This window comes from Halichondria panicea, chromosome 5 (genome assembly GCF_963675165.1).
Source record: "Halichondria panicea chromosome 5, odHalPani1.1, whole genome shotgun sequence".
In the NCBI taxonomy this organism is placed as follows: domain Eukaryota; kingdom Metazoa; phylum Porifera; class Demospongiae; order Suberitida; family Halichondriidae; genus Halichondria; species Halichondria panicea.
Window position 1 is genome coordinate 4,910,240 of NC_087381.1, and position 23,880 is coordinate 4,934,119.

The following is a 23,880-nucleotide window of genomic DNA, read 5'->3' on the forward strand; positions in this document are numbered from 1 at the left end:
AGGCCGCGGTACATGTAAACTCATGCCCCTGCCCACGTCAGAAGGCATGAACTCCCGCTCCGAGGCGCACTTACAGTCAACCTGACCGCCCGGTTGAAATCCCACACAGCCCCTCTCCCACACGCCATCCAAAGCACCTGCTCTGCGGCAAGTGTTTTCTACAGCCGGCATCGCGGTACATGTAAACTCAAACATTCTTTGCCCACCAGTCCCAGTCCCCTGCGAAGACATGCACTTACAATCAACCAATCAACCTGACCGCCAGCCCCGCTCGTGGCGGCTCATTGCGCAGAGTCAGAAGCACAGTGCTCAGTAGTTATACCTGCTTAGCACCATCGCAGTCAGTAAAGTCATTGCCTGTATTACTGCTTGTCGTGAATCTCCGCAGAGCCCCGCCTCGGCCTGCGCATAGATCAGCACGACCCCAGGCCACACCCCCGCCAGCAACAATAATAGCTCTCCCACTCAAAACGCATGCGTTCATTGGCAGCGCCGCCTCTCATACTAACCCTGCCACACAATGGAGGCAGACTCGCTTATAAGCACCTCATTCTTCTGAATCTCCGCAGAGCCCACCCAGGCCGCACTACCTACAATCAACCTGACGGTTTCAGGCGTAGCTCTGGTCACACAGCTTATGATTATTATTATTATTACTACAAGTGTTTAGCAGTCTCAGTTAGGACTCACGGCCACATCCCGCCAGCAACAATAATCAACAGTATGCCAGTGGCAGATAGGAAATGTTTTGCGAGTATCACGAGGGTTGATCAATTCGCAACAATAGAATCCGCATTATTACCACACGATCCTTGCCAGGACGCAAGTATATAGTTGGATCACAAAGGGTCAACATTTTCTACTGATTTGCACTGTAGCATGCACTATTCTCAGCCCACTACAGGGCAATCCTCTGGATCTCGGGTGCTTTCCCTCAGGTTTCACCACCGGTCGCACGAACCCGCTGCTAATACTAATAGTTATTCTGACCACGCTTTGGCTGAACGTCCGGGCGGCCATGCAGTGTACCCCCTCAATTGTCCATTAGAGTCACAATCATGACCGTCGACTGCTGGCCCTCTATACACATCAGTGAAAGACTATACTGGTCTGGGTGCTAGTCTCCGAAACAAACAGCTCAGCCTTGCCAGCGTTACACCCACACTCCATGGCATGCTAGCAGTACAACAATCTTCTCCCCGTGAATACCATGCGATTATCCCTGTCGGCTCAGTCCGTACTGCCGGTATGTTCTTCCCACATTCGCCGACTCTTCACAACTTCGTGCACTTATATTTTGTATATACACGACTTCCATTATTTGTTATGACGGTTTATGTATAGACGGTTTGTGTGTAAGCTATATATTTTATTGTAGATAAATAATTCCATATCCGGGTGTTGAGCCATATCGGCAACCTAAAATACGCATACCCACATTCTGCCTCGACATGGCTACCCCTCAACAGGGATTATTACTCAATGCTCAGTATGCAGCCTACATGTGTTCCCTTAACAGGACCCGCGCCTCGACATGGCATACCCCTCAATGGGGATTATTACTCAATGCTCAGTATGCAGCCTACATGTGTTCCCTTAACAGGACCCGCGCCTCGACATGGCTACCCCTCAACAGGGATTATTACTCAGTATGCAGTCTATATATATACATGTGTTCCCTAACAGGACCCGCCATTGTAACCCCCCCTTTTCGGTGTCGTACCCAGGTATTTTCCTAGTTTTGGGGAGTACACTACCTATTTCTATTCCTTGGGGCTGAATGAGGGCCCCCAACACTTACGTGCTTAATGCTAATCGCAGGGGCCCCTCTCTCAGTACTCCCCCAAAACCTAACCGCAGTCACGTGACCCCAACCTCTAGCATGACAGAGATAAATGGGCACGTGACATCCGCTTAGACCGGTACTGCCAAAAGATAGTAATATCCTTGCGTAGGATATGACGCATTACCTATAGATCGCAATCATCTACTGCAATCTGTACGACCATAGTTAAATGTAGTTTAATGTAGTTAAACGTAGTTAACGAGGGAATACACTAACCGCGGCCTTACCTCGAAGCCCACTATCATATAGGCGTGGCTTCTGGTTACATGCATGCCTACCGCACATGCGCATCCAGTATAGCATCCTGGTTCCACGTGCTAAAGTACAGCTACTGTCAGCAAGCCACAGACAAATTGGCTGCTCAAATCTTAAGCCTCCCACCCTCCCATTCACGGAGGTTTTAAGACCTACATTTTCCATCCGACGATGTTGATATACCGTTTCGGGGGCTGAATGAGGGCCCCCAACACTTACGTGCTTAATGCTAATCGCAGGGGCCCCTCTCTCAGTACTCCCCCAAAACCTAACCGCAGTCACGTGACCCCAACCTCTAGCATGACAGAGATAGATGGGCACGTGACATCCGCTTAGACCGGTACTGCCAAAAGATAGTAATATCCTCGCGTAGGATATGACGCATTACCTATAGATCGCAATCATCTACTGCAATCTGTACGACCATAGTTAACACGATTTAAAGGCTTGCATGCATGGGGTTCCACTTAAAGTTAAACGAGGCCAACATGCAAGTTCAAGCTTCCTTATAATTATTATAGCTTGCTTTTATTTGACATCAAAGCTTTAACTCGAAATCTAAAACTAATAACTTGTTGTGTGAAAGCTATATCCATGCATCCACAGGTGAGTATAGACTCAGATATAACTTAATTAGGCCCTGATAAAATTAATTATACTCGGTTAGGTGTCATTGGGCATCAATGTCAATTTTTGGTAAAGATCAGTTACATTAAGTTTTGCATAACGATGTTCTCATGGGGCAAAAAATGGCTGAAAGTGAACATTTACTAATCAGCTGCCCTTCTTTTTAGGAAAACCTAATTTTGTAAGGGTCATGCAGTTCAAAAGTCAGTGAATAACACTGGAATCATGATATTAATTATATGTATTGCTTATACCTAATGTACCGCCATCTCGCTTGTACCAGAGGCACATGTCTGGGAGTGTGACCAATCGGATTCCAGGAAGAAGGCAGTCCCATTCCAGGTGGAAGCAAAAGTTAGCCACCAGTTGATCATGTCTACTAAGACATGATCAACTGGTGGCTAACTTTTGCCACCACCTTTTGGTCACACTCCCCATGCAGACATGTGCCTCTACGTACACAGATGCCTCTTCTGAAATCAGCCTTTGGGAACGCCATTGGTAGAAGCGAGATGGCCCCAGGCATGATATATCGTGCCTTTGTGAGCATGGAAGATATACATTATAGGCTGCATAACATTGCAGGCATCTTCCTGAAAAGCACGAGGGGTGCTGCATGATGGTGGCCTCGCAGGCTACCTTCCAGGATGAGTATAGGATTCCAATAGGAATTAAGGTAGCCTGCCTGCTAGACCATACATGAATGTATGTATTTAAACTTATACTATACCTTCCAAAGCACGGAGGTGCTGCATGATATATCGTGCCTTTGTGAGCATGGAAGCTTTTATATACATTAGGCTGCATATAACATTGCAGGCATCTTCCTATGAAAAGCACGAGGGGTGCTACATGATGGTGGCCTAGCAGGCTACCTTCCAGGATGAGTGCATGCAGTCTATATAATTATATACATGTATATAGGTTGCATATAACATTGCAGGCTCATTCTTATACAGTATATCCCTTCCTGAAAGCACCTGGGGTGAATGCATGCATATGCTGCATGCTGCTTCAGTGGAAGCTTTTATATAATTATTATTTTGTCAGATAATTATAATGCTGGCTACATAATATAGAAGCACTTCATTGTAACTGCATGTCAGCCATATAGGCCATGGTGATCGAATAACCTAATTGCTTGCACATGTGCACCAAGGCATAAATGTACTATAAAAAAGGTTGCCTTTTTAGAGAGTGAAAAATTGGGCAGCTTATAATTGATCTATACTAGGACAATGAAAGCAGTTATTTTTGCCACTCTAATTGTTCTTAAGCTGATCATAAGCAGCGCTAGTGCTCCAGCTGAACTTGAATCTGAAGAGAGTATAGTGGTGGCTCTAGAGAAGGCTTTAATGCAAGCTGCTCATGTCAATGAAGATGCTGAAGAAAACAGTGGTAATGCATGTCATTGAATGTCATACATTCGTTTGTAAAATGAGCAAAGTATATATAATAATTATAGCAAATAATTATGAGTATACGAATATACTGCATAATTATAAAAATTCTATATATATATATATACATATAATTTCCTCCTCTTTATCTGTTGTAGGCATGACGGTCCATTTCGCCTATTATGGTTTAACCTGTACCAGCCATCTCAATCCCAGTGTTACAAGAATTAGCACCAACTGGGCCAAACAGCAGTGTGATGGGCGAATGAGCTGCTCTGGAGCTATATCCGTTTTCGGTCTCACAGATCCTTACCCTGGTTGCCGTAAGGACTTTCTTGTCGTTGCAGGATGCCCCAATGGGCACGTCCTAGCTAACCACTTGTCAAGTGAGGCTCATGGGAAATTATTTTCCCTGAGTTGTTATACTGAGTAGCTGCATAGCTGTGTAGCTCATGCAATGAACTGATATAGATCTGTAAGACAACTGTGTAACATTTACTATAATTATAGCTTTAGTTAGCCATGCAGTTAGAGATGTATGTTAATTTAGTATTGAATTTGTTACTGACATGTCTATACGTGTTATTTGCATTCGATTCCCGGAAGATGATGATTCTATTTATAGTAAGAAGTATACTGTTACGCATACATGTAGGAGCCTGTGCGGCTATAAAATGCATGCGTATGCAGGCTAGCTTTTTAGAGTTTCTCCGAGTGAGAGTCTTGAGCCTTAAATGAGCATGTTGGCTTTAATTACTAGCTTTCGGAATTTAAGAGCTGCCCAGGGCTCAGAACCCATTCATATTATACACACCATATTATTTTATTGCTGGTGTATACTCGGATGGACTCTCTGTGTATAATATACACATGCAGAGAGTCCATCCAAGTACACCAGCAATAAAACATGTGATTTTAGCTATACATGTATAGGTGTGTTTTAAAAGATTTAGTGCTGTCATATGATCTCTAGCCTCATGTACAGCATGCATGCCGTTTTTAATTGTACAGCGACGTGTTTTATACCTGGCTACATTCTCAATACAATTGGTTCAACTTTGCATCGCCATAACAAAATAATTTAGTGCTGTCACGTGATCTTCATGCAGCCAATCAGCTAAAGAAATCTGCTTTATCAATTAAGTGTTACTTTTTTCATGCAATACAAACAAACTATTTATAATTTTAGGCGTCAATGTCCATTTTGGTAAAGTACACACTGTCCGCATGGGTGCTCTGTATTCCAGTCTAAAAATTACCCTCAATTTTACTTTGGAACAAACCCATTCTCAAATACTGGTGCAATTACAAAAGGGACGACTCTCACCTTTACAATCTAGTCAGACCTGGCTTGTGAATGGCAGGGCTGGAACAGTTTCCTTTCAAAATTTTATCATTCCTACAATATATTTACGACACAAGTCGTTTGTAATACACGAAGATTCCAACGATGGCTCAACACTCTTCAAATATGATGCCTCTTTTAAGGAGCACACGAACTACCTGGGGCAGTCTGGCTATAATGCCTACGAAGCTACTAATCCTCATTTAAATGGGTTTTTTATCCGACATCAATCCTATCAGCTGATCATCTCTACTGGACATTCGATCCACCGTTGGGCTGACCAACTGTTCAAGGCAGTGAGAGTTTAGTCAGAGTTAACTTTTTTTTGCTGATTAATAATATAGCTGTGGAATTTTCAAATACTGCATGTAGAACTTCGTAGTTAAATACTATCTTAGAACTTCGTAGTTAAATACTATCGTATAGCGTGTATAATTTGAGATTATAAACTTTCGCGAATTTTGCAGATTTAATTTCGTGGACTATATACATCCTTTTAGCACATGCATGCGATATTAACTTAGTGAGTATAATTATATAGTGGTATACATGCATTTATCAGCATACACTGTATAGGTGCCAACTGCATGCATGCCATGCACATGCCTGTATCCTGAATTATTGTCTGCATGATTGTGTATAAACATCACAGATCGTAATAAAGAATAAAAATCTGAACGGTGGTGACAGTATAACTTAACCTAACGTTTACTGAGCTATAAAATGACACTGCTACATGTGTATACTATACACTCTATGATGTCTAGTCTGTAAGTTCGTTGCTACAGGCCTGTGCATATTGGACGAGCAGTCTGTCTATCCATGAGGTGGTGTTAGGAACGATAGCTCCGCCCTCGAAGAACCCAAGGTGGCCTCCGTGTTTGGGGATCACCAGCAGAGCATTGGAGTTGTGCTCTGTGCGTGCATGGGTGATTGAGTTAGAGGAGGTATTTTCAATTATGTGGAGGGTTATGAATAACAGAATATAATTAATTATATGGACTGTCTAGTGTGTGGACAAATATACATACTGTAACATGCCAGAGGAGGTTGGTCACGATTGTTAATTAATCTTTTATAACCTCCAATTCCGTGGAAACTTGAGAGAAAGTAGCTATCCTAGCTAAGCCAAAAGGCTGCAAACGATCACAGCCTTTTATACTAGTAGTAAATGATGCTAACAATACTCAGTGACACTAGAAAGTGAGTAGCATAGTCATACTCAAAGTAATAAGGCAGAAACTAAGATTAGTCACAAAGTTCCAGTTGTTGCTGCACTTTCCTTGTTTCTTTGACTTCTGTTTTAATATAGCGGGTGTAGCAACGATAGTTTAAGACTGCTACGACTCATAGACTAACAGATAAACGCTCAAGAATGCCAAAATAAGATAAAAGTGCTGACTCAGCGGGTTGGGTAGGTTGGGGTTCTTTCAATGGCTTCTGTGCATTTACTGTAGGAATTGGAGGTTACAAAGAAAATTATAAGATTAATTAACAATCGTGACCAACCTCCTCTGGTAACATGCAGTGGAACCCGAAGAAAGTCAACAGTGATAGAAACCCAGTCATTCACGTCCCTAATGCCTAAAAACCACTTCTGTATATAAAAGTCCAAGTCTAAAATGAATGGCTGCACCAGCAGAGCCTTGCAGCTCTCTTCTCACTCTTGCAGCTACTAATAGCTAGAGTTCTAGTGCAGAGCTAAGTACTAAGTAGAGTAGCAACACTCCATGGACAAGTTTTGCTACGCACTCTTCTGAAACTGCTGCAATGGCATTCTAAGTAAGCAAAACTAGGCATAACTCGAGCAATTTGCAAATCCACGAATTAAAATTCAAGAAAACATGACTATAGAAGCCAATACAAAATCTCTTACTTGAACTTAATTGATCGAGCAGCTTTAGCGGTTTACACGCATGCACGCACACGCACACGCACACGCACACACACACACACACACACACACACACACACACACACACACCTCACTTGCGCATGCGCACCGAGGCATAATAAATTGTTGTGTGGAGGCTATAGCCATGACGTATAAATGCAGCGCTATGGCATCCAGGTGAGAGGCTCAGATATCACAAACAAACAAACCAACAGACTGCATGTACTAACTCGCTGGCTGCGGCGGCCTCGGGTTAACTATAGATCTGCTATTAATGGCTGCTGTGAGTTACATTTCATCGACCAAACTTAATACCTCCATGCACTCTTCACTCACCTACGTAGCTCTTGGGTATGTCAAGTATCCTAGTGTTAGCAAGCACCACTAGAGGGTCATCATTTGTGTTCACAATCAGTACAGGGAGATCGTTAATCTCGTACAACAACTTAATGCATGAAGTCCACCTGAAGAGAAGGGGAAAAGTTATAACAATCATTTGTAGCGTGTACATTATAGAGGGGAGCACATACAATGTAGTAACAACTGTACAAACACGATTGATTAATCTTGCAGTGGAACTATATACATAATTGTACGTACTAGAGCACTGCTGAAGTGCTAACCCTCGGCTGTTGACATGAATGAATAGATCTATGAAACCAGAGGAGTGTTCAGTTATACAAAGAAGCAACAAACCATAATTCTATAGCTTTCCTTGTTCACTGACCCAGGTAAAGGATGAATTAATACATTGGTTACTCCGAGGGTCCAGGGTATATCTACATGTATGTATCGAATATTATAATATTATTACCTGTACAAGTCCACCACAGAGCTAAAACCACACACACGTCTCGTATAGAATTCGTCCAGGTCTAACATACTGGTCACTCTGTTCAATCTCTGATAGTCTGGGGGTTGAACCCGGGAAATATCTAGCGCTATACCATTGTGGTCATAGTTACCATGGCAATGATAGATGAGAGGGTGTGACTGGGTGGTTTTTGACGGAGTGTTCAAATTCGGATTGGGATGGATTCGTGGGTCGTCTGTTGACTGCTGTGAGAGTTTTTGTTTACAATTGACGTCTGAAAGATTGTGGTCGTGAGTTATTGCTTTGGATGAGGAGGTCAAAAGGGTGTCACTATGACGACGAATGAATGCCAGCTGCTTTTGTGTGATAATATAGTTATAGAAACAACGAAGGTTGGTCCAGTCATTGAGGTACGACATACAGCTGTGAAACAGTTAATTTGCTTGAATATACATGTATGCACTCTTCAAACATGTATTCGACACAAATGCTTTCTGAGACTGTGATACAATGTACGTACATACAGGGTACCTACTTGTTTACATACTACAATATACCCCTACCCTTATATGAGAACAATACGATACCCCCACAACACACCCTACACTCACAGCGTAGGGTCATAGCCTTGATACACTGAGGCAGCACACACTCTTATTACCCTTATATGAGAACAATACGATACCCCCACAACATACACCCTGCACTCACAGCATAGGATCATAGCCTTGACACACTGAGGCAGCACACACAAATTTTCTTCGCCTCTCCGAGTCCTCCCCCAGGAAACGCGTGAGTATGCACCCCCCCAGGCTGAACCCAATGCCTACCCATCTGGTGTTTGGGTGGAGCTTGGAGGCGTGGTCAAAAATAGCCGATAAGTCTCCCGTGCCACCTACATGTAAATACGTGTATTTGGAGGGAAAGGGGTGTAAGGGACATGAATACCAGCAGCTATGTAACAAATTAGTTGACAATTATCAGGGTGTCATACAGGGGGAAAGGGATATCCCCCCTCTGGCTCTAATCCCCCCCCCTAAAATTTGCATTCGTGTGTACTATATATAGTTGTATGACTGAGTGTCCATAGTAAGCATTAATAATGATCAGGTGTCATACAGGAGGGGGGAGGGGGAAAGGGATATCCCCCTCTGGCTCCAATTTATCCCCTAAATTTGCATTCTGGTACTGCACAACGTCATGCAGTTGTATGACTTGAGTGTCCATAGCCGGAAATGTTAGATCTAACATGGTATTGAAATAACAGTTACTTTTTTTAGCTTAAAAGCATGCCTTATTCCCCCAAAATCTTTATGCACCGTGATGATCATTTTAGAAATCACATTCCAAACCACAGTCAAAGATTTCTCAGTCATAAGGAATATACATTTCATACTGTGGCCACTCGATACTATTTACCCACCATAGGTGAATATCCGTGGTCCAGTGAGTTTCTCTCCCTTCAGGGCACCCAGATGGTTGTACAACAGAACTCTGAACCCACACGCTAGCGCGTGGGATGTGAATGTGCTCATATACTTGCTCTCACTTGAGTTACCAATACCTACACATGGACAGCATTTGAAGAATAGGAAGTTATCCAAATATGGCTGCAAGTGCAGTTTGTGTATCAGTGATATTCGTATTTGGGCTTTAAAATTTCACTTTTCACAATTATGTGGACATTTCTTGAGTACATACCTTTTGAGCCACATGCAAGGACAGTCTTTCTAATTAAGTAGCTATTTCATTACAAAGTATGCTATCACGGTCTCACCAGGGCATACTAAAATGGTGTAGGGACAATCTTCTTTATCGCCCTCAGGCTCATGCAGGTCATAGTATAGGGTGGAGCCATCGCTCGTAGCAACGCTATATCGCTGGTGGCCTCTGATTGGACGGACATTGAATCGGCCAATTAATCCAAACATGATACTCTGTACATGACCACTCCTACCCCATAAGAACGGAGGAGTGTACCTGTGTGTGTGTGTGTGTGTGTGTGCGTGCATGGGTGTGTGTGTGTGCGTGCGTGCATGGGTGTGTGTGTGTGTGTGTGTGTGTGTGTGTGTGTGTGTGTGTGTGTGTGTGCGCGCGTGCATGTGCGTGTGTGTGTGTGTGAGGTGGGGGAGGTCAACATGTGACAACTTAGGCAGGTTATACTCAACTACATGTATGAATGGGTATCAATGGCAATTAATAGCAACAATTAAGCTAACAAGCCAACTGAAACTGTCACATGTCTAGCGTACATGTGTAGCATAGGACAATAATGTGATACACATGTACTGGTATGCAGGTCTCAGTAGCTACACTAAGTCCTACTTGTTTGCCCTACATCTTTTTATTACAAAATCTGATGCTCTGAGTCTTACTTTTTCCACCCAAACGCTTAGGTCTAGTACATAATTATAACTGGTATGCACGTCTCATAAACATGCATAAACCACTGTCCAGACCTCAGATAGAGCTTACTACTTGCAAAACCTAAATACCCAAGTTAGCTAGGGGTTTTCCCACTACAAGTGGTTGTTTAAACCGTAGCTGGGGGTTTTCCCAGTAACTACAAGAGGTTTAACTTCTCGAGAGTACGAGTGTATTGTGGCATTGTGCATGTGGTGATCACAGCTTTCTACAAAATTATGTCCATATATATCTCTATGGGTACGATATGCAATGCATGTTGTGACTCACTTTTCTTGTAGAATTGGACATTTGTTGACAATTCGATCACAAAAAGCAGACCCTTCCTGATAGAACACTGAAGGTTTGTGTCCTCCTAGCAAATGACTGGAGAGCCATTGAAGCAAGCTGGGTCTGTAGGACCAGGTGAAAACCCAGGCAAGTAGCAGAAAGAGCAGTAGTACGATGGGGTTCAGGGCAGCTAGTGAAGGGAACATGTTTGTTTCATAGATAGATCTACATTTATAGTATCTATCTATGTTTGTTTAGTCTATGAATTAATATGATAGGTAATGAGAGATCTTTCTGGCAATGAGTTATGCTTCAGCCTATTTTCAATTGTTGCTGTACTGACCATCACCTTGCGAAATCAGAATGAAAAGCAGAGAGTGGTTTTGCTCCATCTATAAGGGGTCTGTTGATTTACTGCACTAGCACAAGTAATGTAATGATCTCATACACTACTGAGCCTGTTTAATAAGTGCAACATTAATTTTGTTCCCCTGATTTCATAGTTAAGTACATGTATGTACGTACGTATAGAGATCAGCAAAGTCGGTTTTGCGAACATTATTTTGGGAAAATTGATGCTTGTGAAAGTGTGCCCTAATTAATTAATTATTTTGTTATCGTGCTTGGTGCTTTGTGTCGAAAGTTGTTGAGGTTTATTTTGGTTGCCTAGCACTTGAAATGTTCGAAAGAAGCCCTCAAATCATTTATAACGACTTGTGCCGTGAACTATAATGAACAGTTGCCACCTTGATATTAGACCTATTGAATTACATCTGTCAGAGAATATCAAATACCACAACTTTTGCTTGTGGTAAGCCTCATGTCAACACCATATGCTGGAAACCTGTGCACTTCATTCAATCACATCTGCAGTATAATTATTATTGCATTGTGGAGAATATAGCTATAGTGTTCAGTGCAAAAGCTATAAGCCTGCATGCATGATATCTAGTATCTAATTATACAACTGTATAATGAACAGTTCAGTACATCATCAAGTGAGTTTCATAGTGTGTATAATGTAATTGTTAAGCTAACTGCATGCTTCATAATCCTAATCCGCTGCAGATTCAGCTTCTGGTTGCAGTGGTTTGTCTGCTGTCTTCAACTGCTTTGGGCCACCCACTTCAACAGAGTCATAAGGTAACCATTGTGAAATACCTGCGGTCAAGTCATGCAGCATACAACTGCATGAGTCGTATAATACATACGTACGTACATGTACATGTAGGTTAGGTTAGGTAAAGTCCACCCCTAATCAAGCCAACAGCGATTTGAAGCCAGGCACCCATCTCCCAATACCTTAAACGAAGGCATTGGTTGGTGTTCCACTATAATTATTGTATCTGATCTGTGAGCATTACCTAACCATACTTATAGGTCGAAGCAAAAAGTTATGCTTGCTCCAATGGTTTTACTTCTTCATGGTTTTGTATATTGTAATCAACTGGCATGCTGTATGTACACATACATGCAAGAGTGCCCACACTGGTGGTGGTGGTGGTGGTGGTTGGTAACTTAAAGTACTATATAACCACATCTTCTTAATAGGCCTAGCAGTACGTACATACGTAGTTTACTACATAAAAGAGGCAAATTGTGTCCAGTGATGGCTATCCTCAATCTCTTAATAAAACTTAATAGGCCTACATACCTAACCATACTTATAAGTCGAAGCAAAAAGTTATGCTTGCTCCAATGGTTTTACTTCTTCATGGTTTTGTATAATTATTGTAATCAACTGGCATGCATGCATACGCTTATGTATACATGAGTGCCCACACTGGTGGTGGTGGTTGGTACTATAACCATTAATAGGCCTAGCAGTACGTTTACTACATAAAAGAGGCAAATTTGTGTCCAGAATAGTCCAAGTGGTGGGCTATTTTTTCATCCTCAATCTCTTAATAACTTAATAGGCCTACATACCTAGTTTACTACATAAAGATAATTGAGATTGAGGATTGAAAATAGCCTCCACTTGGACTATTCTGGACACATCTCACTGTACACGTTGCTATTAGGTGGACAAGAGGCAGTCGTCACTTGTTTCTTGCTTCTCTGAAGTTGAAGTGGCTGGTGATGAGACCCGGTGCACTGGAGAGAGGCTAGGAGGAGCAGGCTCCATCGAGGAGTGCTGTCGTCCCCGCTCCACTGGGGGGCTGGAGGGGGGTGGGTTCTCTTTGGGGGGTCTAACAGACTGTATGCCTTGTCCGGAAAACGGTAAGAGAATGTGTTAATGTATAATTAGTATAGTAGCAAGAGGCATAGCTTCGTAATTGTATAATTACCGTTTAATTTTACTTGCTGTTAGCCGTTATGAACCACCAATGTAGTGGTGTTATAATTATTATGTTTCGTATTTAGAGATTACTTCGTTTGCCTCATTTTCCCAAATGTAATGCTACAATTTACCCACTATTAATTATATGGTACGTACACTACATACTTAGAGTGTTAGCAAATCATGTAGCAATGAACTTTTATTGAAGGTAAAATTAATGTTGTGTTGTTTTCTGACATAATTATATCACTGTGTATGTTTGTCTTAGTTAATTGTTATGTAGGTGATACGGTTCAAACGTTTCTTTTGCAGTGACCAGTGACATTCAAGTGACGTGTTTCTCTGGGGTTGGATGTGATCTCAGTGGAGCCCCACTTGTCGTACCTGACATACCCAGCTGTTGTCTTTTGAGCGGAGAGAGATCGTACGCCCTGTCAGACAGTCAAGCGTGTCAGACATGTGTAGGTACGTATTAGTGGTGGAACTGAACAAATGGGAGTTCAAACAAGACTACAGTCTAGAAAGCTTAAAGATATAATACCGTATATAGCGCCTAATTTTCGAGGCGCATACTTTTTGCGAGTTGACCTTGAACCTTAAAAATTATGGTGACGAAATGGAATCATTGTATATACTATCTAGAGCCATACATTTCGTGCTATACGGTATAATAGGACCATGAAGATAAAATTAGTAATTATTTGGTCTTCGAAAATTTGGCGCTATACGGTAACGTAACTATACACACTCCAATCGTTATGGAATATACACTGTACGCATGTTTGTAATATCAAGTTCATCATTGGCATGTATCCTCATGCACGTGCACTGTGTGTTTACTGCTGTCATAGTTACACTGTACGTACCTTGTACATGTATGTGTACTGTTATGGATCAGAGAGTAGTTGTCTCCCTACTGCATGACATATTGTATGTGCATATAATGTCGTTGCTGCACATGGTATACAGTTGTCCAATGGGCTGACTCTCCTGGCCTTGATCTGCCTGAGCAGTCAATCAGTCACGTATTAACGGTTGAGTACAGTAAAGGCGCTGACATCGGCCTCACCAACGGCCAGCTTAGAGTGATCCCTCGCTACATCACTGCAGGTAACACTTTATATGATGCACGCATAAATTTTGAAATAAAAAGCATTTTGTTGCCGACTTTATTCACGTTCGTGTATGTTTAGCTATGATTATCTGCTATCTTAATATTTGCTGCACATACGTACACGTACATGTAGTATAATTCATATTTTACATATGTACGTATAACTGAAGTTTTCTTGGGATTGTTTTCCAGATGCAAATGACATTTTATTGACCGACCCAAACCTCAATCTCAACGGCAGAGACTTCTCAGCTATAATAAGTGTGCGACCAGACAACACTGCCCTGGAGGTGGGGGACACGCTACAGCTGATACTACAGCCCTCAGGGAGACTAGCACCCAATGAGATACTACTGGATACATTGGACGTTACAATCATCGATAGAGATGGTACGTAACAAGTATGAGAAATGGCATCACCTACTTGTCAGACTAGCTTTCGTATGAGTTACATGACTTTAGTACAGTCATGTATAGGTGAATTCTATTGTTTTTCATGAATAAAATACATGAGCGCCTCATCTGAGGTCAGCTTTATACTATAACAGTAAAACCTGGCCTTTATTAGAGACACATTTTACACGTACATTTGGGGAGTAAGGTTGCAGACTGGGGTGTCCTTTATTGAGGAGTTATTTTTACACAAGCTGTCATTTGGAACCTGGGCCTTATTATCGCAGATGGACTTTTTTCAGGGGTGGCCAGTACCCACTGTAACTACGTACGTGACTGAATGTATCCCTTAATGTACTCCCTATTCCTCCGCAGCTGCTGAAATCTTACTAACTGAGTTGGACTATCGACTCAGTCCTGAGGATGACGGGCTACTGACTATTGTCGTCGAAGTTAGGACTCAAATCTCCTCCTCGGCTTTTCTTCGTCTTATTCCTCTCAGTTTTAGTTCTGTACGTGATGAGATATTGGCCGGTAATCTGTTCCTGGATGATAATATTGTCAGTGAGGTGTTTCAACCTGAAGATGTGGACAGACCGTCTGAAGCCATCAGTGAGTGACATGTTTATTATGTATATTAGGTTCATTAATTTACCTGATTTAATAGACCTCACCAAGCTAGCATGTATGTTCACTCTATATAACTCACTATACACCACACCATGTAATAAACGTCCCTGAGGGTTACTACAAAAGTGCATTCTTTTAAGTTCATGTAGTTGAAAAATGGTTAACCTTACATGTAACTAAATGACTTAGCTACGTGTAGGTAACTACGTACGTACATGGCTACATATAACAATTTTCTTGAGATATGATCCAATTCAGTATAGATTCTGACCCACTTTAATATGGATATGTTTTAGATATATACACGTACGTACGTACGTACGCACATGCACTAATTACTTGCAGGTGTAGCAGACTTTGACGACAGCCCTATAGTGTTTGAAGTTGACTCGATAGGGGACTATAGAGTCGGTATACCCATTACAGCAGATGACATCTACGAAGCCGAGCAAAGCTTTGTGGTACTTCTGGAGCTTGTTAACACTTCTTTATCTGATCTGGTAGCAATCACACCGTCCCGGCAAGCTGCCGTCTGCAGGATCATTGATGACGATTGTGAGTGTTAATGTTCAATTTGATCATAAGTTAAGTAGTCTGAGCAGTTAGTTCAGTGGAGCCTTTTTGTGTAATTATTTCATGTACAGTGTATGTACGATTTTTGTGTTATTGGACAGCCTCAACAAAACCAGCCATCCCAATAATTATGTGCTTTACAACATACATGTATGTAATTTTCTGTCTGTGTGTCATTCAGTGCTGCATGTTTATAATTTCTGGTGCATTTTTGTGTACCGTTATTATTATGTCGAGGGCATATGGAGCCTCTTATAACATTTATAAATGATGATGCTCATTCCCATACAAAACATGTATTATTATGTCTTGTGTAGGTCCCCATCCATAAATCTTGTTCTGTAATTTAGTTGTAGCGTATAGCGCTTCATTTTTGATGTTTTTGACGTGCCTTCCTTATTGCACGTTAAAAAGTGTGTTATAATAATCATGCATGTAACTTGCCTGCAGCAATCAACCTGTCGTGGGAGTTGCCTGCTTACACCTTTTTCGAGGGTCGCAACGATGAATCCAGTCTGAGTGGATTCTTCGATTCACCCATCATCGTGAAAGTGAATGCTTCGCTGACAGAGTATCTACTGGAGATCTACGCTCAGGTATCGTCTTTCCACACACATACTGTATTACTAGAATGTTTTGCGAGCATCAAACATTTGCAAATTTTGCGAGGGTTGATCAATTTGCAACAATAAAATCCGCAAAACCTAACTAGTAAATACACATGATCCTTGCCAAAACGCAATAGCTGTAGTAAAAACCATGCTGGTCTATACTACATGTACAGTATGTATACTTAGTGAAGTGTGTATGACAAACTGACAGAATTACATGTACGTATTGTATTGTGAGATACCAGTCTACATGCATGCACCAATCTTAATTGTTCAAATTTCTTTAGCCGAGGTCGACTACGGAGGACTTACCTTTCCGAGCCGAGTGGAGAGACCCGAATAGGGACATTGATAACGACTTTGTAATTGGGACCAGTAGTCCAGGTAAGAGCAGCTGCGTTATAAAGTACATGTAGGTACGTAGCTGTGATGTAATCAAATCAAGTAATGAGTACAGGTATGTACTGGGAAATTTATAGCATGATAATTATCGAAGTTCTAAATACACTCCAAATATTAAATAAATGTCTTTTAAGTAAAAAATATTTACGCATGCAGTGTCTGTATTTGGAGCTAAGGTCGACCTTATCGAAGATTCCATTCTGACTAACCCTATAACCCGGCCTGTATGTTCCGGCCCATTCATATTCCCCGTTCCCCATATCTCAGGTTTGGTTCGCCGCATAGACTCCATGGCTGCTTTAGATGAGATAGCCATTGACATCTTCGCCGACAACGTGTTCAACGAGGGACATGAAGTGGCCGTTCTAGAGTTCACGAACTCTGAGAACAGACCGGAGTTTCTGTTCGGGGCCAATCCAATCACTCAAATTGTCATCATTGATCGAAGTGCGTAAGCTTGTACTGTTCGCAAGTACTGTAACAGCCACTTTCGTACGTAGCTTGTAAACTGTAATAATTAATACTAACAAACGGTATATTGGAATAATCTGTTCTGCATGATACATGATGTGCCACCTACGTACATGTATATTGCCCATTGATAGGACTCAAGTACGTCATAGTCTTGAAGAACGTAGTTATGTTATGCAATTTGAGCTCATGTAGTTCAGATCGTATCAATGGTTGTGCCCATCCCTATACATGAATTACTATAGAGATACCCTCTGACCCTGACAGATCTGACTGTTGGCTTCACCCGTGAAACCACTCGAGTGTCGGAGGGGGTGGGCAGCTTCGAGCTGTGTGTAGCCATCTTCATCCCTGAGTTGAACCTCCTGAGGGGACCGTTCCAACTGGCTAACCCGTTCACACTGCGGTTAATGTCTGCTAATGGAACAGCTGGTACGTATATAAATGTATGTGGACTGATCTACGTATATATATAAACAGTGATGTACTCAAAATTGTTCAAAGTGGTGGCAATTAATACGATTTTTAGAGCTCATACTACATGCATGTACATATATCATAACACACATTATGAGTCGTCCAACCGTTCTTCATGCATTCATTTAGGTCCACTAGACTACGTCCAGATCACGGCAGATGATAATCTCCTAGTACCGTTTGAGACGGATAACTCCACCCATTTGCAATGTTTCAACGTGACGATTATGGAGGACACAGAGTTTGAGAGGAATGAGGATTTCTCTCTGACACTGTCTCTCGAGGGAAGCCCCCTGCAAACTGTGGTTGTTGAGCCCTTCGTGTCTGTGGTCGAGATCGTTGATAATGACGGTGAGTCTGCACGTATGCAAAGTGGTAGTAGTGCACACTTTCGTAAACTTGTAGACTTGCATGTACATACGTACGTAGTACAGTCTATGAAATATGGTCACCGCGTACACACACAGCCGTAACTATTGGGTTTGACATATATGCACACACACACACACAGCCGTGACTATTGGGTTTGAATTGACTGAGCACACGGTGAGCGAGAACGATGTAGAGGTCACTCTAATGGTGTCCATTTTGGAGGGGCAGACGTCATTACCAGTCACTATTGCCCTGTCTACAGTCGATGGTACCGCCACCAGTAAGTACCGTAGACATAATTATACTGTGTCAAAATAATGTTTTTGGTACGCATATATACATGTAGCTATAATTATGCTACTTTTATAGTGTCTAATTTATATTACTCACATGTACAACATCTAGGGTGACTGCATGATTTGTCCCATATAGATGTTGAAAATACCGTGAGACTTGTGATTGATACCCACTTAATTATGGGTTTTGATAGGTACAGCACGTACGTAACTCTAATCCCTAGATTTATCATGTAATTATTATGATGCAAATTTAACTCTCTGTACAGGTGGCTCTGACTACAATGCTACCATGGTGACGTTCACCCTCAGTGACCTCACAGACTCAGTTAACATCACTATCGCCATTCTTCCCGACTCCATCGTTGAAGGAGACGAGCAGTTCTCTGCTGTTCTCTCTCTCATAGGACCACTACAGTTCACAGACAAGATTAATATTGAACCTGGCACTGCTCTCGTGAATATACTGGACAGCAGTAGCGAGACAGGTGTGTGTACAGTACATGAAGTGCTCTATGTACTGTAAATGTTCGCGGTTTTCGCGGATTGAGCCTGTACCGCGAAAATTTATACCCACGAAAATTTATGAATAGTAGGCGTGTTCAGTATTATGGATTCGAGGCTAACGGTGTGGAGGTACAGCTGCATGTTGATGTGCGCATGCGCCAAAAGGCTGGAACTCAGACCACGAAAATAAAATCCGCGAAATCCTTTGTAGAGGTCCATCCGCGAAAATTTATACCCTCGAAATATACCCGCTATACGGTATGTAGTACCTTTAGCAAGGATTATAATTATACCGTAATAATAATTATTATGTACACTGTATAGCTCGCTTGTATGGTGGTATGTGTACACTTGAGCTATGTACATGTACATACAGTGCTGACTGCTTTTGAAAGAATTAATGTGAATATTTGGTACTGTACTTACGATTACATTAGGGGAGCAGAGTTGTACCGAGGTGGCCATTGTTGAGAGTGTTTGTGTTTTGTATACTGTTCATTTGGGACCTGGCCTAGCTGGCGCTATATATTGCAGTTGATCTTTCTTTAATTATCAGGGGTTAAAAAGAGGCTCACTAGTACTGTATCGAACACACGATCCATCGTGATTATGATTGTGAGCTCAAAGCCATTGTACGTACATTGTACATGTATGTATACGAGTGTATACTAGAGTCTAATCCTTACCAATAATTAAGACTTGAATCACTTGATCCTCGATCCAATTGACGTGCAAAATAGTGTATCCGTACTACATGTATAATGTATGTGCACTATTGTACTCCCATGCATGCAGAGACCGTGATTCGAGTCAACGACACTGTGATTGGAGACCCTCTGTTCACTGTCCCCCTGCGTGTGACTAATCTGGGGGAGTTAGGACTGGGGGATAGCATATCACTTTGCTATGAGGTGCATGGTGATGCAGACAAGTGAGTAAATTTAATGTTGATTCAAAATAATGGGGTGATGAGATTTTGTTGTTTACATAGAGTCCAGCTTAGTATGATATTGTATATAGAAGTGATATTGTTTTAACTTGCTCTAAATGAAAATTAATGTTACCATGACATAAGTGTGGTGTACGTAGCCATGCACATGTGCTATGTAATATGTACACTGTCATGTATATGTGAGCGTGCTGTCAAAAAGAACTCTTTTTAGAGTAAACTGTACAAATAGTTTGTGCAGCTAAAGATACGATTGTGTGTCCATTTTTATAATTACCGTATAGCGTCAGTGTATATTTCGAGGGTATAAATGTTCGCGGTTTTCGCTGATCAAGTACGAAATTAATATCGCATGGCTTAATTGCATGCATACTGCAGAAAGGCTGCTATTCCGCGAAAACTTTTCTAACGGTCAATCCGCGAATTTACACCCTTGAAATAATTTATACCCGCTACACGGAGATCGAAAACAGTACAATTATAGACAAACGGTATTGTTGGCCCATGTTTTGACCTTTATTGTTATACGTACGGTACGGTTAAGTCGATGCATACGTAGGCACAGATAAATGACATACCGTACGGGTAGAAAATTTCGAGGTGTTTTTAATTTCGCGTTTTTCGTGGGTGGCTGCAAAACACGAAAATTAAAACCCGCGAAAGGCTTTGTTTACGCATGCGAGATAGTGACACACCCTAACTCCACGAAATTTACTACCCGAGAAATTTTCCAAATAAGACAGAATATTGAATTGCACGAAAATTTACACCCGAGAAATTTTCTACCCGTACGGAATTAGATTATCAATGATTCGATTACCGTTAAATTAAATCAGCCTCATAATTTGGGTAGTGGTGGCTGTGTACGTACACAATCCTAAATCTTAATTCAGTACACACATTTTCCTCATTTACGGATATAGCCCTATAAGAGGTATAGAGGTGGTTAACTGTATCAACCGCCACCGACTAGATTGGCACATCTGTGGTATTATCAGCTTGTGTGTTAATTTAATCTTACTGACAGTAGACAAATAATGTGCATACACTTATAATTGGATGTGATGAATGCAGTATCATAGCAACTTATTCACCATGCATGCACACTCTTCACAGGTACTTTAATCTTGTCAGCGACATCTGCACGTCAGTCAACGCCCACTATATGAACGTCAGTGTGTTCAATGTGATTGATAGGATTGCCATACGTGCCGTTGATGAGGGCGGGGCTTGTAGGGAGGTGCTCCTCAATGTGGAGGGTATGTGCTCCGTGAGCGTTGACGGGACATCTGTGGAGTCTAGCTACATGAGGGATGGAATCTCCATTAGAAGGTACATTCGCACATGTACGTACGTGTGTAATGAATACTATTACATTAATTAAGGCACCTGCTTTTTATACGTTTGAGTGCAAAAATACAAGAATACTGTATGCAAAAATGTTCAGGTGGCGCATAATTAAAAGCGAACTTCATTTTGAAGTGCCTAGTAATATTATAGCATGTATACATGTACATATATTATAATTATTTCAAGAAACCATTGTGATAATTATCACAATGGTTGAGAGTTGTCTTCTTATGTGTATTACGTGACTGTACATGTGCTCCTTGTGTATGCAGGTATCCCGGCAACCGAGTAAGGGTATCTGTGCCCAACTGTGCTCACCTCAGTCTGGTGATGTGGGTGTTCTGTCAGAACAGTACGCTAATGGCTTATGATGCTGACGACAACCCAGTGACGGCGTCGGCAGTCATGATGAAGTTTGTAATAGCTCGAGGATTCAACTTGCAAGAGAGGTCACATGGACTGATTGGTACGGATAGAATAGTGAAATGATCAATTTATATCCCATGCACTTGTCCAATGAGTGTTTAGCAGGATAATTATGAACACCCAGTGAATTATAATTATGCTTGAAGGTACGTATTTACGTACATGTAATTACGTGTGTTTGTATATAATGCCTGCATGCATGTCAGTATAGTTAGATCGTTATTATAATTATATACGTATGGGTTTTTAATTTATAGTATCCCTCAGGTGTGTTGGGACACTACAACACATGCATGCATGTACATGTACCTCATGCCCATTATCGCCCTTTATTTAGAGACTATAATCTACATGTATTTATTTGATTACCTGTATATTCTAATCGTCTATTTTATTATAATAGCTATACAGTAACTGTACCTAATTTAACGTGCGTAACGTACATGTACCTCTATAGGTCAGTTCTGGAACATTCCTATCACTCTTCAACTAGTCAATGATTCGAGCGAGGGTGGTTTGACCCCTGACCCCTACTACACGGTGATGGTGGCCCATCCTGACTCCGCCCCCAGGACCTTCACCGCGTTCTATTACCCCCGGACCTGGGAGGTATGCATGTATGCGCATTGTAACACAATTGATCTTCCGAATAAAACGTATGTATGTACAAGCATACCATTAATTTTATGATGTTTTCCCTATTGAGTTATTGGTTTGCGTTTTGACAAAAAATTTTAAAGGCCTGAATCTTATTACGTACCTCGATCAGAAGATAATTATAAAAAAACCATCAATAATGAGACAATGTTTTTGCTAAAAAAGCATTATAGTTGTATGAGTGCATGCTCATTTGGGACCTGGGTGCCTTAATAATGAGTTATAATTGTACTTGTTGCCCAGTGAGTGGGCAGATCAAAGCAATCCAGTGCTCAGTATATGGCATGTTGCATCACTGCCATGGCTACCATATATTGCACTGCATTATATGGCATTATATGCACTTGCACTGTGTGTAAATGCAGTAGATTTCTTTAAGAGATATCCATTTGGGACTTATGCCCCACCATTCCACCCAATACTCAGTTGGTCCCTTTTATAGGCTACTACCTTTACAACTACTAGTGGGAAGAAAACCTAAAAAATTTACTATGGAATTCAGCAAAACTAATGAATACACTAAATTCCTTTAAAACACATGTCTTTTATTACGATTTATATGACCAGTCAGACGAGTTTAACGTCATTGGGCAACAAGTTAGTTATTGCAGGCGCCCTCGTGCAACATGCCATATATTGCACTGGATGACATAATGCCCTCGGGCATTATATTGCTCCAGTGCAATATATGGCATGTTGCACGAGGGCGCCGGCAATAACTAATACATAAATTGTATTGTATTGACTGTAGAATTAAACCCTGGGGCTCTCTTTTTTATTGCCGGTATACTACTACAATTTTATACTCTTTTCGTATCTCGTGCAGGTTATTCGTGGTCAGAATGACCCGTGTCTTTACGCCGGAGGGCAACAAGCTGACAGCACGGACACTAGCAACTCAGTGATCCAGGGGACCTACAGGGACTATGTTGTCAGTGAACCATTTAGCACCCAATACCTATATAGCAAGTTTCAGGACGATAGGTGTTAGCTGTATAATAAATGCAAGTTAGGTCGCCATAATTATGCTTGTCCAAATTACTAGAATAAGTATTAATTTTTCTCTTTATAATACATTAATTATGGTGCAAATAATTAGCCATGCTCTTGATTTCTAATCGTGTATGATGAAGTTCTCTGCAGTTTTTATTAACATTTTTGGCCGCCGCGGTTATTCGAAAACAATACGTTGTCATTGACAGCGTTTACTTGACAGGTAATTGCACGCTGTCAAATGACAACGTGCAATTATTGGACCGGATGTGATACGGGATTAATTGCTGTACACTCTCCAGTCACTAAATAGCACATCATACGATTATGAGATTAATATATAGCATGCAGCCATGCATGGCCGTAAGAACCAGGGGTGTGGGGGGAAACTTATAGGATCGAGGCAGGGTGTCATACAGGATTTTGAAGTAGAGGGGGGAAATACAAGAAAAGTAACCAGAAAATTTTGCTAAAAAATGGTCAACTGTTTGTATGTAAAA

The 23,880-nt window shown here is 41.4% G+C and overlaps 2 protein-coding genes and 1 long non-coding RNA gene across 4 annotated transcripts; 2 read left to right on the plus strand and 1 right to left on the minus strand.

Moving 5' to 3' along the window:
- The first annotated feature begins 3,908 nt into the window (after positions 1-3,908).
- On the plus strand, positions 3,909-4,724 carry LOC135336113 (uncharacterized). Its single transcript, XR_010394718.1, has 2 exons — positions 3,909-4,126; positions 4,287-4,724. It is a non-coding gene; the product is annotated as an uncharacterized LOC135336113 (long non-coding RNA).
- A 1,382-nt stretch (positions 4,725-6,106) lies between these two features.
- LOC135335993 (abhydrolase domain-containing protein 2-like) lies at positions 6,107-11,166 on the minus strand. The gene is made up of 7 exons (XM_064531741.1): positions 10,876-11,166; positions 9,959-10,161; positions 9,605-9,745; positions 8,893-9,076; positions 8,182-8,604; positions 7,704-7,831; positions 6,107-6,388 (listed from the first exon to the last, which is right to left on the minus strand). The coding sequence occupies exons 1-7, from the start codon at positions 11,079-11,081 to the stop codon at positions 6,237-6,239; spliced, it is 1,437 nt and encodes a 478-aa protein (XP_064387811.1). The 5' UTR covers positions 11,082-11,166; the 3' UTR covers positions 6,107-6,236.
- Positions 11,167-11,195: 29 nt separating this feature from the next.
- On the plus strand, positions 11,196-23,498 carry LOC135335904 (uncharacterized). Of its 2 annotated transcripts, none has more exons than XM_064531589.1 (20): positions 11,196-11,276; positions 11,944-12,018; positions 12,900-13,098; positions 13,472-13,624; positions 14,129-14,269; positions 14,466-14,663; positions 15,042-15,278; positions 15,642-15,851; positions 16,320-16,465; positions 16,768-16,864; positions 17,150-17,329; positions 17,621-17,785; positions 17,960-18,181; positions 18,342-18,482; positions 18,768-18,986; positions 19,801-19,936; positions 21,071-21,286; positions 21,577-21,770; positions 22,188-22,339; positions 23,214-23,498. In XM_064531589.1, the coding sequence occupies exons 3-20, from the start codon at positions 13,080-13,082 to the stop codon at positions 23,376-23,378; spliced, it is 2,991 nt and encodes a 996-aa protein (XP_064387659.1). In that variant the 5' UTR covers positions 11,196-11,276; positions 11,944-12,018; positions 12,900-13,079; the 3' UTR covers positions 23,379-23,498. The 2 variants fall into 2 exon arrangements, with proteins under 2 accessions (XP_064387659.1, XP_064387657.1); XM_064531587.1 differs by lacking the exon at positions 11,196-11,276 and adding an exon at positions 11,589-11,873.
- Positions 23,499-23,880: the final 382 nt, after the last annotated feature.